At 39.9% G+C, this 14,983-nt stretch overlaps 1 protein-coding gene across 2 annotated transcripts in view; it reads left to right on the top strand.

The window, feature by feature from the left end:
- Aoah (acyloxyacyl hydrolase) overlaps window positions 1–14,983 on the top strand; it is a 204,380-nt gene that overhangs the window by 48,684 nt on the left and 140,713 nt on the right. For both annotated transcript variants that reach the window (XM_076939320.1, XM_034510444.2), the window contains exons 3-4: window positions 2,795–2,861; window positions 14,724–14,823. In XM_076939320.1, the coding sequence (XP_076795435.1) occupies window positions 2,795–2,861; window positions 14,724–14,823 (167 nt within the window). The remainder of the gene's footprint in view (window positions 1–2,794; window positions 2,862–14,723; window positions 14,824–14,983) is intronic.

Below are 14,983 nucleotides of genomic sequence, written 5' to 3'. Positions count from 1 at the left end.
TTTCATATAGTGTGGGCTTCTTAGCCACTTTAGTAGTGTTATATGGATTTCATCATATGGACTGTGCCTTAAATCCAATCAAAAAAGTATGTGCTTACTCCCATAACATGTGTACCATTATGTGGCACCAGTATATCTTGCAGGCAGGTCACTGTTGTAGGATACAGGATATTTAGCTGAAAGAAATTGCTTATGTTTCTACCTTTTCCTGTTCACAAGTCGGGGTCAAGCTTCTAGTTGAGGACCAGCTCAATTACTCCATGTTTGATAACATAAGTGTGCCTTCACCAATATGGTCTTATATCAGATTTTGGAGAATAACCAATAATCTTGGAACTTTCCTGTGATATTCAGATGAAGGCTCTATGAGACCCCTTTGGCCAACAACTCAACAAAATGTAACCCATTCCTAGCACTGGAAATTTTACTTGGTGGCATAAGCTATCTAGTTGGGGCATCATCTCCCCCATTATATGGTGACTTCATTTACTTTATTTTCAAATAAGTATATGTTTTAGGAGGCTTCTACAGTATAGGTTTCCATGACATTTGTTTAAAAAAAAAAACTGCTTTAGTGTTAGTCCTTTCCTCCATCTCCTTCTTTGTCATGCCCTCCTATCCCCTTGCCATTTAGTCCTCTGGTCTAGTTTCCCCTTTACCTACTTATGACACTATATTCTCCTTCCTTGGAAGGTTTCCTCCTCCTTCTGCCTGGTCCCCTACTAGCTACCTAAACTCTGTGGTTATTGAAATTGAAACACTTATATCAAAAGCTTAAAAACTGACATCCACATATAAGTTAAAACATGAACTACTTGGGTTTTCTTTGGGGGCTTTAAGTTACATCACTCAAGACAATTGTTTTTAGCTCCATCCACTTAACTGAAAATTTAATAATTTCATTTTTATTTATAGCTGAATGTACCACATTTTTATTATCCATGCATCAGTTGATGGCTATTTAGGCTATTTCAAATTTCTGCCTGTTAGGAATAAAATAGTAATAAACATGAATGAGCAAGTATCTCTGTAGCAAGATGCAGAGTCTTTTAGGTATACTGCCTAAGAGTTATAGCTGGATCTTGTGGTGCATCAATTTTCAGCTTTTTAAATAACCTCCACACTGATTTCCATAATGGTCACACTCATTCGCACTTCCACCAGTCATGAATAAGCATTTCTCTTTCCCTACATCCTCACCATTATGTGCTGCTATTTATTTTGTTGATACTGGCCATTCTGACTGGGATAAGAGAAAATATCAAGTAGTTTTAATGTATGTTTTCTTGATGGCTAAAGATATTGAACATTTTGTGTTTCGTAGCCATTCGTGTTTCATTCTTTTGAGTATTCTGTTCAGTTCTATACCCCATTTTAAAATTGGGTTGTTTTATTGACGTTCTGGGTTTTAATTCTTTGCATTTTCTAGATATGAATCCTCTGCCAGATGAGTAATTAATACAGTTGTTTCCCATTCTGTAGGCTGCCATTTTGCTCTAATGATGGTGTCATTTGCTGTGCAGAAGCTTTTTACCTTCATGAGGCCCCACTCGTTGTTGGACTTAATACCTGTGTTATCCATGTCCTGTTCAGAAAGTCATTTCCTGTGACAATACGTCCAAGTGTATTCCCTACTTTCCCTTCTATCAGGTTCATGGTATCTGGTCTTATGTTGAGGTCCATAGTCCATGAGATTTATTTTAATATAGACTGATAAGTATGCATCTATTTGCATTTTTATGTGGGTACAGTTTTATCAGCATCATTTGTTGAGAATGCCATCTTCTCTCCAATGTGATTTTCTTCAACTTGTGAAAAATCAGGTATCTGTGCTGTGTGGAATTACATCTTGGTCCTCAATTCAATTCTATTGATCAACGTGTCTGGTTTTTATGCCAATACCATGATGTTTTTATTACTATACCTCTGTAGTATAACTTGGGATTTTGTTTTTTGGGGATTCTTTTAATTATCCTTTGTGGTTTTATTTCCACATGAAGTTGAAAGGTTTTTGTTTTCCAATTTTTGTGAACAATTGTGTTGGAAGTTTTGGTGGGGATTGTATTGAATCTGTAGATGATTTTCGGTAAGATGGCCATTTTCACACTATTAATCCTACCAATCCCAAGCATGGGAGATCTTTCCATATTTTGGTCTATTATTTAATTTCATTTTTTAGTGTGTGAGTTTTTATTATATAAGCTTGGTATTCATCCACTTGCATGGCTAACATTATCATAAGACATTTTATTTTTGAGGCTATTGTAAAAAGCTACAAATCAAGGTAGTTTTCCTGATTCTTTCTCAATACCTTTGTTTTGTCATTCAACAAAGGAGATCTTAGCCAACATTTTATATTCCTTGCTGTAAAAAAAAACCCAACAAAATCTATAGTTTTATAAGAAACTAAACTTAAAATGTCTGCAGAAAAATAGTATCCACACAAATATTCTATGGAAAGGGTTATTTTTCATGGGTCTGAGTATCTTGCCTACATGCATATCTGTGTACCACTTGTGTGCCTAGTGCTAGAGGAGTCCAGAAGTGGGTATCCGATCTTCTATATCTGTAGCTACAGATGGGTGTGAGTCACAATGTGGATCTTCTGGAGCTATTGCTTCAACCCCTCAAAGTGATGCTTTAATAGCCATGGTAGGTTTAAAATTACTGAACCCTTAAAACTAATAGTTGCCATTAATCATTTAGTTTTAGTTCTTCTTAGAGATAAACTCTAACTCATGTTCTAAACTATGATAACAAAATGTATTCTATTTACCTTTTTTATTTTTCTTAGAAAAGCTGTTCTTGAAGACGTCCTGTTATTTATTGGTTCAGACATTTGGCCCAGATATCATAAAACTGTGAGTATGGTGTATAGTTATATGTGAGTATTGAACAGTGTGGAAATCTGGCTCCATTTCTTCCCAAGCACTTTCTACACAAGATTTACAAACTGTGCCACCAACCAATAACCCTATGTTATCCACTGATAAAGTGGGTGACTGGCTCTATTTCTGAGCTCCCAGTACTTACTCTGCTCTCTTCCAGTAGCTTTCAGCCCTCGGTCCTCCAGGGTTCCTAGCCTATTAGCCTCAGTGCCTCTGTGCCATCCTTGTCTGGTTGCTTGTTTTCTTTATTATTCTTTTCCTTCTGTTTTAATCATTTTTCACAGCTCCAGATAGGAGTCATGTTCATGACAATCTCTCAACAATGAGCCATGTAACCCAATTTGAGGTCACAGTTTATGTCTCAGTGCAGTCACTGGTCCAGGCCATCTATCTCCAAGCCAATTAAAATGGTCAAAATGTAAGACTCTGACAGGCCTTAGTTTATGGGGACCCTCTGAGAGAACAATGCAAAGCTGGGGATCAATGCAAAAGCAAGAGGAATTTTACTGTTCCAGCATGCTGGGTTCATCCTGCATCCAAAAGGAGAGGCAACCCAGGGTAGCTCATTCGGCTGACCTTTATACAGTTTCCAGTGGGTAGAATAGAGAAACAGCAACTAGGCACAATATGATTGGCAGAACAGTGTGACTTTTAAAGTGATTGGTCTTTAGAGAATGAGGTGGCAAGGACTTCCTTTCTGTGTGGGTGGCCAATGGTCCATCCTGTGAAATGTGTCCCCACCCGAAGGTAGGTTCCCCCCCTCCCTCGTGGTCTGAGGAATGTTAATTAGCCTCTCCCTTCTGTAGGGGCAAGTGTCCATTGACCTTTCCAAAGTTCCTGAGCTGACCTCTTCAAAGTTAATAGCAAAAAAGTAGAAAGTGGGGTTTGTTCAATGTGGCCACACTGGGAAGAGGAAAAGGAGATGGCACTGATGTCCTACAGTTCATCTTCTGTTCTGATGTGAGAATAAAGTTTAAACAGAGGGTCAGTGATATGAGCATCTAAGCTGGCCAAGGTATAACCCACCATTGACTCATCCTTGTCTGGGCTGCAGTTTCATTCTGCAAAGCATTCTAACAAGTGGTGAAAACTGAAATCTCTTTTCCAGGAAACAAGGCTCTCCCAGTATGAGATCACTGGTGAAATTCCCATTATTTGGATCCATTTTTTTAAATAATCTGATATGATAGTAAGATTGAGGGACACAAGTGTCTCTTTAGAATAGTTTCATTTCTGCCATGCTTACCTCGATATATGATTTTCTTATGTTTCTGACTTAATCATTTACCCAGCTTGAATTATATAACATGCACTCAAACCCATGCCACAAATAGGATTTTGACAATCATCTGAGTCTTGTGGGAAGACCTGGAACTATTTGTATTTTAATGTTAATTCCACTTTCCTGGGAGGGGCTGTGGACAAGGAGTGAGTCACTCAGGTGATTTCTAGTGAACAAATCTCTTAATGAATAAAGGAGCCAATCACTGGGCAAGTAGGAGAGACTTCCAAGTTGGATAGGGGAAGAGAGGAAGCAGGGGGAGAGAGAGATGGTTTTTGGACTGGGACAACATGAGGATAATATGTAGCAGCTACTAGTGTTTTCCAGGTTTCTATGGCAGGTCTACCAGGATTTGCCACCAGAGGATTTAGGTTTACTATAGATACAAGATTAGGATTCTAGTTGTTGCGCCCAGAGATTGAGTTACCATTGCTTCTGAACTAGTTTGTGTGGTGTTTTTCTTCATGTGGCTGCTTGCTTGAGTTTCAGAGAGAAAAGTGCAGCAAAAGCATGAGTTTGCCTGATATGCACCACAAAGGCTATGGGGGATTTGAAGCACAGGGCTGAGGTGGTAGTGACCTGCCAAAGGGAACTTAGTGAGTTGGGTGGTGAGGTTCTGGAGCTCTGGAGCTCTGGCTTGTGTCAGCTACAATGTGGGAACGTGGCTGGCAGTGGTGCCGGGAAGCTGCTGGTCATTCATTTTTTAATACTTCCCACTACAGAGTCTAACCTTATAAACTCCTTTATCTTGCCTACTCCTAAGAACATCATCTTAGGTTCTGTGTTCATCCTTCTCTCAGTGTACACACACACATATATATCCATCACATATACATATATACATATATACATTTATACATCATATACACATATATACATATATACATTTATACATCATATACACGTATACACATATACACATATATACATTTATGCATTTATACATCATATACACATATACACATACATACATACATACATACGTATATATATTTTCACATGCCAGCAAGATGGCTTAGCAGATAAAGGTAGTTACCACATAAGCCAGACCACCTGAGTTCCTTAGACCCATGTAAAGGTTGAAGAAGAGAACTGATTCCACAAAGTTGTCTTCTGACTGCCATACCTGTGCCATGGCACACGCCTTCCTCATCATGCACACATAATAATAATAATAATAACCATATGTATACTATATTACATAATATGTATTATGTGTAATATTTTAAAGTATATATTTTTAGTTTTTTAGATGGTTTCACATTTTATATATATATAAATCACCCATATAGCTGTCATCACTGTAGCATATTAACTTTGACTGTAGGATACTGAACTGTGTCTCTAGGGTGCTATTCATGTACTCACTGACTAATGGCCATGAAGACTGTTTTCTGGATCCCTCCTTGTATATAGTACTCCTTTGAGTATTTCTATAATGAATGTGTCATTAACTTGAGAGTTGGATATATAATGGTGAAGCTCAAAGGACAGTGTCACCCACTATAATAGTGTGGCCTAGAGCCAGAGAAGTTTAAAAACAGAAGCTTAAAATCATATAGATCTGAGAGATACTCAGTGTTCCTTGTGTGCACCTATCTCTATTAATACTGAACTCATCTGTTATTAGATATGGTTTATTCTGGATTCTGGCTGTGAATGCAGCAGGACCCCTATCCTTTTCCCAATACCCCAATTAAAGTCAGACCCATGGGCTTGACAGTTGTCCTTATATTTCAAAATCTACTAATTTACAGAAAAGAAATGTGTTTTTAATGCAAAACTAACTATGACATCCCCTTCAAGATCTCCACTTTCTTCTCATGATTTTGGATCCATACACAAGGGTACTCATGAACTGGTCCTATCAGCCCATCCAAACTCATCCCTTGCTACCTCCCAGTACACCACATTCCACAGTGTTTTGCTCATACTACAGGCCAGTTCTGTATAAAGACTTTTACAGATGTTTCTTGTGTTTCATACATCTAAAAGCTATCCCAGACACAATACCCTACTTCTTTAGATCCTAGCTCTTGGTCACCTTTTCTGGAAGCTTCCCTGATTCTCCCCAAGCTAATATGGGCATTCCACTCTTACCACATACAAGAACATCAGTGCACACACATTCACAAATGTGCCAACAACATGCTGTGCAAACCTCCAAAACAGCACTTAGGTCTTGTGCTTATAATTTAATTACCACTCTACTGTGATATGGAAACATCTAGTTTCTTTGGAAAGTTAGTTATGTGAAAGGATATCTTGCTAAAGCAAACATGTGAAAGACTTTTCCAGAAGCAGATGCAAATGAAAGGATGGTTAGATACAGCAAACATGTGAAAGGACTCAGGATGAAGGAGTATAAGTATAACCCCACAAATAGTGGAAAATGAGCACTGAACTTTGGTTTGGTTTGTTATTCTTCACTAAAGACACATGTGTATTGGTTCACCTTACATAGTGTTGTTGAGCTCCATTTGTGGTAACTCACTCAAGAACTGCTCATGAGATTCCTGCAGCAGCTTGCCACATTCATGCCCTCATCTCAGACCAGTTGGAGAACCCAGCAGTTTCTTTAGAATTGAACTACAGCTGCCTTGTGTCTGTTTGCTGGAAGGACTGGACTGTAGCAGCCAGTTAGTGCCTGGTGTCCGGCTGCCTAGAGGACTGATCTGCAGCTGCTAAGTCATATTCGGTGTTTGCTACCAGACTGAACTGCTGCCAAAGATCAAGTTCACCCCCAAGGAACTATTGCTGAACAGGTCCACTTTCCCTATATCCTAATAAATTTTCTCTTCCACTACCTCTGCAGGGTAATGGGCTAGAGGAGAGGCTGAACCCTTATTAAAAGTAGGTTCCAAAAATTTATGCCTACACTACTGAGTTCTGAGTCCCTGACTAGTTGACAGCTTTCAAAATCCTGTGACTAAATTTTATTCTTTCTCTGTGTATTTTCAGGTATTTAGCAAAAATCCTGACTATATATAAGTCAAAAGAAGAAGGATGGAAATAGGGTAGAGGAAAGGAAGGAAGCAGAGAGGGATGAAGGATGAGACTGTTTTAGAGAAATACAGATGCAGTGAATGGGTCTGTCCACCACTTGTTTGCCCATAAACATCTAGCATACTATCAGTGCCAGCACCTGCTCTCACCAGCACCCGATCAACACTAGCACCCTGTCAGCTCCAGTGCCCTATCAGTGCAGTGCCAGCACACTGTCAAAACCAGCATCCCTCAGCAACAGCATCCCTTTAGTGCTAGCACCCTGTCAGATCCATGTTAATGGGGGATCTCTCCTTACATGCATCCTCTTCTTGATCTTTGTTTTAAATAGTCAAAAACTGCTTTGAGTTGATTCAGGCCCTGAAAATGACAGCCTCGTGATTTAATTTAACCTGAATAGCTGCCTTCCAATATTAAATACATTTCCTGACCTGGAGGGTATTTTTCCTATTATCTCATACTAGTCAGTTCTCAATAGTTCATGGACTAATTATGTAGCAATTACATTTCTATCCACAGCCATACCCATGGGATTCTGTAAAGAGGAAACCTGAAAACAAGACGTTTCCTCCAAAACTTGCCATGCAGTGTCTTAATCTGTTTGAATTTTTATAACAAAACACCTGACAATGGAAAATTTAAAAATAACAGAAATTTACCACCCATGAATCTAGAGACTTGGGCTACATGACCAAGGTGTTATTGGATTAGGTGCCTGGTAGGGTCCCTTCTTTGGTCCATAGATAGCTTTGTTTTGTTTTTCTAAACTCGTGAGACAAAATAGGCAAACAAGTTCCTTGAATCTCCTTTATAAATGGGCACCAATTCTATTCATAAGCAGAGCTTCTCCCCACACTCTCAATATAATTCATGAAGGTTAAGTCTAAACATGTAAGTTTTGGGAAGTGAATATTAAGGCCATGACATGCAGGAGGACCCCTTATCTACCTTTTAAGTAGAAATCCCATTTTAGGCAGTATCCAGATACAGGGTCTCCTGTCTGCTCCTGACATCTGCTGTTCTCAATGGTGCTTCAAAAAAACAAACAAACAAACAAACAACAACAACAACAAAAACCAGCTGCTGCCCCTCCTAGTCTCATCTCGCTTCCTGGTACTCACTGTTGCTTCCCTGCAAGTCACAAACCCTGCTTTTCAGGTGCAGTAGCCTTCAGAGATCAGGAAAGGACATTTTCATAAGAAAACTAAAGAGCAGAAATTATAATTATAGCATGGCTTAAACATAATAGCTTTTATTGACCTAAAAAAGTAGAAAGCATTGTAACTATGTTCTTCACAAAATAATTACAGAATTGATTAAACTCAAACCGGGTAAACTGGCTCACATCTGTAGTCTCAACTCCTACAGGGCAAGGTGGGCTCCCTCTCTGAGATCAAGGCCAGCCTGGTCTACATATCAAGTTCCAGGTCAGCCAGGGTTACATAGTGAGAAAAGAGAAAACCCACAATATTCCCCAGACCTGTGATCAGGAAGGTAATTTTCTCAGGGCAGGGCTTACCAATTGCAATGAGAATGTGCTGAGCCCTGAGATTTCCTCAAGTGTAGGAAATCTTATTGCATGATTTATGAAAGTTGAGGACCATTTTAACCTCATCCTTATTTTTAAAAAATCAAAGGTTCACAATAAAGACCCATAAAGGAGTGGAGAAAGACACCCAAGTGCCTGCTGTAGGCACCACTATGATGGATGAATGGGTGGAGAGATGGGAAAGATAGAGTACATGGAGAAGAGAAGAAAGAGAAAGCAAAGCTGTAGGTTTGTACATAGTGGAGAAAGGTAGAGATTTGATAAGAACATGATGAGGTCCTGGCCCAGGGCTGCTGCCAAGGGCCATGTCTGGGGCCGTGGTCCTGCTGCAACTGGGGTCTGTGTTGTGTCTGTAGCAGAAGTTACTATCAAAGCCCAAAGGGATTTGCATGGTCTGGAATGCCATTGGTATGGATATCTGAGGGCCATACTGCCTGGGAAGCATGGGGGTGGAGGGAATCATGCTGATCTGAGTAGGCTGCACTGCCATCTGAGGCCACAAGAACACCCAAGCCCACGTTGCTGCTGGGGGCTGTGTCTGGGTCTATGGTCCTATGGCAGCTGGGGTCTGTGTTGATGTACCAGATCCAGGTTACCAGGAAAGGCCATGAGATAACCCTGATCTGGACTGCTACCTCAGGCACTGTGCTGAGCTGGCCCCATCCCTTGCCTGGGCAGCATAGTAAGGCTAATCCTGACAGATGGGGAACTGATAAGCTAGCCCCAAGAGTGTAAGTAAGGGAGAGCTGAGCCCATCTCTAGTTTGCTAGAAGTGTCTTTGGTGAAGGAGAGATGCCATTACCTCCTTGCCCCTCACTGCCTGAGGCAGATAGGAGAGCTGGCCTTGAGGTTGTGAGAGTGTAAGAGTTGGTCTTGCCCTTCATCAGCCTTAGCACTTGAGAGAGCAGGCCTTATACCTCACCATGGCAGCACAGTAGAGCTGCCCTGGTGGTAGAGTAGTTAAGGACCTGGCCCCAAGGGTGTGAACTCAGGAGATCTGGCCCTGCACATCACCTATGCAGCACAGTAGAGCTGATCCTGGTGGCAAAGGCACAGGTGAGCCTGCCCTGAGTACTTGAAGGCAGGAGAGCTGCCCCTGCCCCTTACAAGCTATGGATTGAGTGAGCTAGCTAAAACAGTGCTGGAGAGCTCACCCTGGTGGCATGGGAGCGGGAGAGTTAGCAGTCTGACCAATTCAGCTCTCTCCCAGACCTACATCCAGGGCTCTGAGTTGGCACACCTCAACATCCATCCCATTTATAATCTGCTGGAGTACATGAAAGGGCCAGTCCTACAGATCCAAAGCTTCAGATCTCCATGACACAGGGCAACAACAGAGTATCCAAGAGGAATCCCCATAAGGATCTAGTACAGATAGTGCAGCAGAAGCCAGAGGCTTCAAAACAGATCAATGACTCATTGCAATGAACATTTGCAAGTAAAGATGTGTGGACAAGTTGGTATACTGTGTGATACCCTGTGACACATAGCAGCTTCCATAACAAGATTTTAAAAATTATTATCGTTCTACCTTTCTTTGGAGGAAGGGAGGTTGCAAGAGTGGAGGACAGATAGAAAGGGAAGGGGGATGAATGTAATTGGGGTATATAATGTATAATTCACAAAGAATCAATAAAAAGTTGAGAGAGAGAGACAGAGAGAGAGAGAGAGAGAGAGAGAGAGAGAGAGAGAGAGAGAGAGACTGAATCTTCAAAATGAGGCAGGCTGTCTCCTGTCTCCTGTCACCCGACTAGCTTAGTTAAAGGGCTCTTTTCAGGATCTCCTGTTCTCAGACATCATACTTCACCTCTGCTCCTTAGATTCTTTCTGCCTTCTCTTCTGGATAGGTCTCTGAGCCTTGAGGAGAGAGGTTTCATAAAGATATTCCATTTAGGACCGAGTGTTCCAAGGTCTTTCATTGTCTTCACATTGTCTGGTTGTGGGTAATTTCCATCTACTGCAAGAAGCTTTTCTTTTTAGGATTGAGTGATGCAGTGAACCAGTAACAGCAAATGTTTAATAATAATCTTTAACATAAATGACCTTAACATATGAATTAAACATGTAGACTGACTGGATACAATTAATGTTTTCATCCATGAAACTCACAAAATGAAGAAGGACATCTAAAAAATGAGTTCAATGTTGGAAAACAACCTACCAAGTAAATAGAAGCTGCATCTAAGCTGGTCTGATTCTCATGTCTGATAAAGTGGACTGCAAACCAAAAAATCAAGAGACATGAAGATGGCCACCACACATTAGTAAAAGGAACAATTCAACAAGATGATATAATTATTATAAATATGCATGTACCAACTCATGGGTGCCCATTTTCTAAAACCTTGAACACTAAAAGACATAAACTACCATATGTCCTAATATGATAATAACTGAAGGGTTTAACAACCTCACTCTCACATTTAGATATGGCTTCAAAATTAAAAATCAGAAATGAAACTTTATAAGTAAAGCATGCCACATATCAACAACATTTAATAGGTATCTATAGGACATTCCATGCCACAAGTAGGAAATAAACACTCTTCTCAGAGATATAAAGAAGACCTCCAAAATTGCTCACAATAGAATCTACAAAGCAAGCCTTATACTATACATAATAATTGAAATACTTCCCTGAATTTTAAAAAACTACAATGGAATAAAACTAGAACCACTAGCAGTGCCAATCTCAGACAATACATAAATATCTTCAGACTGAACAATATAACTTTAAATAACCAACATACCATAGAGGAAAATCAAGGACAAATGTGTTTTAATTCCTAAATTAGGTGGAAATGAGAGTATAGCCTACCAGAACCTGTAGGATATAGACAAGTTATGTTAAAAAGGAAGGTTTGTACCTCTAAATGTTTACATTTTTTAAAAAAATCAGAAAGCTCTAAAAATAATCTAATGTTATACACCAAGGCTCTAGAAAACTTAGAAACCAAATCTAAATGCAACATACAGAAAAAATAAACATCATCATGGGAGAAATTGGTGAAAGAGAGACTGAAATGACAAACAGCATTATGTAGAGTTGGTTTTTTGAAAATATTAACAAGGTTGACAAATCTGTAGACAAACCAGGGGGAAGAGAAGGAATGACCAAATTAATGCAATGGAAGACAAACAGGGAGCTGTTACAACAGATCCCAAAGAAGTCCAAAAGATCATTGGAAAATACCTTGAAATCTTACATTTCAAGATGATAAAAAATCTACAAGTAATGATTAAATTCCTAAATGCATATTACCTACCAACATTTAATGCCTGTAGACACAATTTAATAGATACGTAACCGGGGCAGCTATTAAAAGTCTCCCCCAAAAGAAAATCCCAGAACTAGACAGGTTCATGTTGAATTCTATCAAACATTTAAGGAAGATCTAAAGAAAGCACTTCTTAAATAGTATCTGTGCCCCAATGGAGTTGACTAGAGTTAACCTTCAAGTCCCATTACCTGTAGCAATTGTGACCTCCCACTTAGATCAGCCTCTATGCAATGCCTGCTGATTTCCTCAACAAATGTCACACGCACCATCTTGGTCTCTCTCATGTTCTGGAGACTCCACTGAAAGTTAGGCTTCACCTCCACTGCTCCATGCACAGCCTATTCATGAGTCTACACTCATAATCTGACTCTACTGTTCATTGTCTGACCTTGGTGTCCTTCTAAGGCATTGGTACAAGCTTTTATGACTCTGTAGTTCTTAGTTTGTGCAGGTGAACAATGCCAAGTTCTGTTGCCAGTTTAAAACTTATTCTTGGCCCTTTGTACCACAGATGTAGCCGCATCTAAGTAGATGGATGAACCTAGAAAATTATTTCCCTAGTCTGCCCTTGTTTTCAGAATACTGACCTGAAGTCTCTAAGTTTCAGATGTCTTCTTTTAAAACGAATTTCATTGTTACACCACGGAGCTTTTATTAGGTGGGATACTTATACCTTTCCTGATGTCACTATGAAACTCATAGTTTATCTTCAATAGTGCTATTCTAACAATTAAAGATGCTTTGTCCACAACCACCTTGTCTTATTCACCACCAGAATATGTTCCATAGCATTCTGATTTGAACTCTAAACCTCCCTAAATGAAGAGAGCAATGAAATAATGAAATTTCTTCCACAAAACAATATATTTCATTACTTTTGAGTTAAGCTTCACTCGGATTTTTAAGAAATGGACAAACCCCAGCCAATTATTTGCTAGAATATCATATAAATCACATTTATTCTAATTTCAGGTAGTACTTATGCCTCTGAAACCTTATAAATAGAGTCCTTTTTGATTCACTCAATTTCTATAAGAATTCTTGTCATTTGAACTCTCATAAGAATTACCCATTATTCTCTGTTTACTCAGGTCCACAGCTCTAACCTCTTCTACATTTCTGCTATAAACAAGTTCAGAAGGCCTATGAACTACGTGGTCTATGAATTACATGGGAAGTTCCAGTAATGAACTCACTTCTCCATAACAATTTTCAGCTAGTTACTTTTCTAGTTGCTCTGACAAAATACCTGGCAAGAAGCAACTTCAGGGAGAAGAAATTATTTTGGCTCAGGATTTGAGGATTTACAGTTAACTGCGGTGGAAGCCTAAGTCAAGGTGGTGTTCATCTTCAGTTAATAAGCATAAGGGGAAATGTTAGGGATCATCACGCTTTCTCCTTTACCCTCTCTCATCAAGTCTGGACCACACGGTCATCAGATAACACCACTCCATGACCTCTCTGTGGTTGCCCTCATGGAGGATGCTTCTCCTAGATTGTTTTAAGTATACTAAATTTGACAATGAAAATGAACAATTACATTTTATTGTAGCTCCTTTGAATTCAGACACAACCATAGTATTTGAGGATCACTGTCCTTATAGCATCCTCTAGAAAAGAAACAAATCAACAATAATGTTTACAAGACTAAGAGGCATGTTTAACTTAAAAGGGAAGAGGTTGTTTAGATTGTATCTAAGCATAATCATACTTTTGGGCTACTTTATTGAGTTCTTATATCTACCATCCTTGTCCATCCTAATCCCTCATAACACCCCAACACACTAGGTAGGTGACGAAGGTTAGAGGGGAAAGGGATTGTAGCTCTCTTTAGACTACTTCCTGCTGACTAGTGGTGTTGAATTCCTTGGTGCAAGTACAATATTTGTCATCAGGATATCTCCAATAAGCAACCAGCAATCCAGCAAACAGCATATGCAGCAGCAGGAACCACCAGCATCAGCAGGAACCACCAGCATCAGCAGGAACCACCAGCAACAGCAGGGGGAGCAGCAGCAGGGGGAGCAGCAGCAGGGGGAGCAGCAGCAGGGGGAGCAGCAGCAGGGGCAGCAGCAGCCACCACAGCCCCTCAGAGATCTGGCATTTTTATACTCTCTCAAGAGTCCCCAGAATTCCAAATGTAAACTATCTTCAGCTGGCAGAATCACACCCCTGCCAGAAAACAAGACAAATAATTGTTAGCTGTTGTGGACAATCTGAAGCAGCCCTCTATCCCATACCTGGGATAGATAAAACAAAAACATATTCACATAACATAACTGAGGTTTTAAAGAAACCAAGATTCTTACTAAATCTTAAGCAAACAATTTTAAGTGCATAAAACTATGTATAGCAATGTAGTTTTTCCTATTGGGTCCAGTAAACTTTAAAGGTTTCTTTCGTCTAATCCTATTCTTTCTGTTTTTCCTTTTCCAGTAGTTCTTGTGTCTTTTCCTGAAAACACTGGCATGTTCTGAGAGGCTAACTCATAGCTCAGGGATTGTGTGCGCTCTCCTGTTTTCAGGACTTTATACAAGAGGCAGGAGAGAGGAGTGTTGTAGGTAAACACAATCCAGTAGATGTACCAGGTGAGATTCTAAGGCCAGGTTGTGAGAGCATCAGAATCCATCCTGGGGATTTAACTTTCTCTGATAGAGCTTCTCCCCCTAATGCCTGAGAGATCTTAATAGCTTTTGCTTTGCTCCATTTCTTACCAGACTCGCTAAAGCTATGAAGCCTGATGTTGTGTGCCATGCTCTGGAATTTTGCAAGCAGGATGCTGTCCAATCACAGTGTCGTCTCTACCCACATTCCCAGGTGAGTGGGCTCTGCTCTGAATGCCACCTTCCAGGAGACTTTAGGCACATTAGAAACATTATAAAGGGAGACAGGGCTTCATTTGCTCAGTGGTTTGTGGACTGGAAACTTATGTACACACTACCCTCAATGTCCAAGGATTCCCTTATTTTCACATCCA

The sequence above is a fragment of the Arvicanthis niloticus genome, chromosome 8 (genome assembly GCF_011762505.2).
Source record: "Arvicanthis niloticus isolate mArvNil1 chromosome 8, mArvNil1.pat.X, whole genome shotgun sequence".
In the NCBI taxonomy this organism is placed as follows: Eukaryota; Metazoa; Chordata; class Mammalia; order Rodentia; family Muridae; genus Arvicanthis; species Arvicanthis niloticus.
This window is presented reverse-complemented; position numbering and strand designations above follow the sequence as displayed.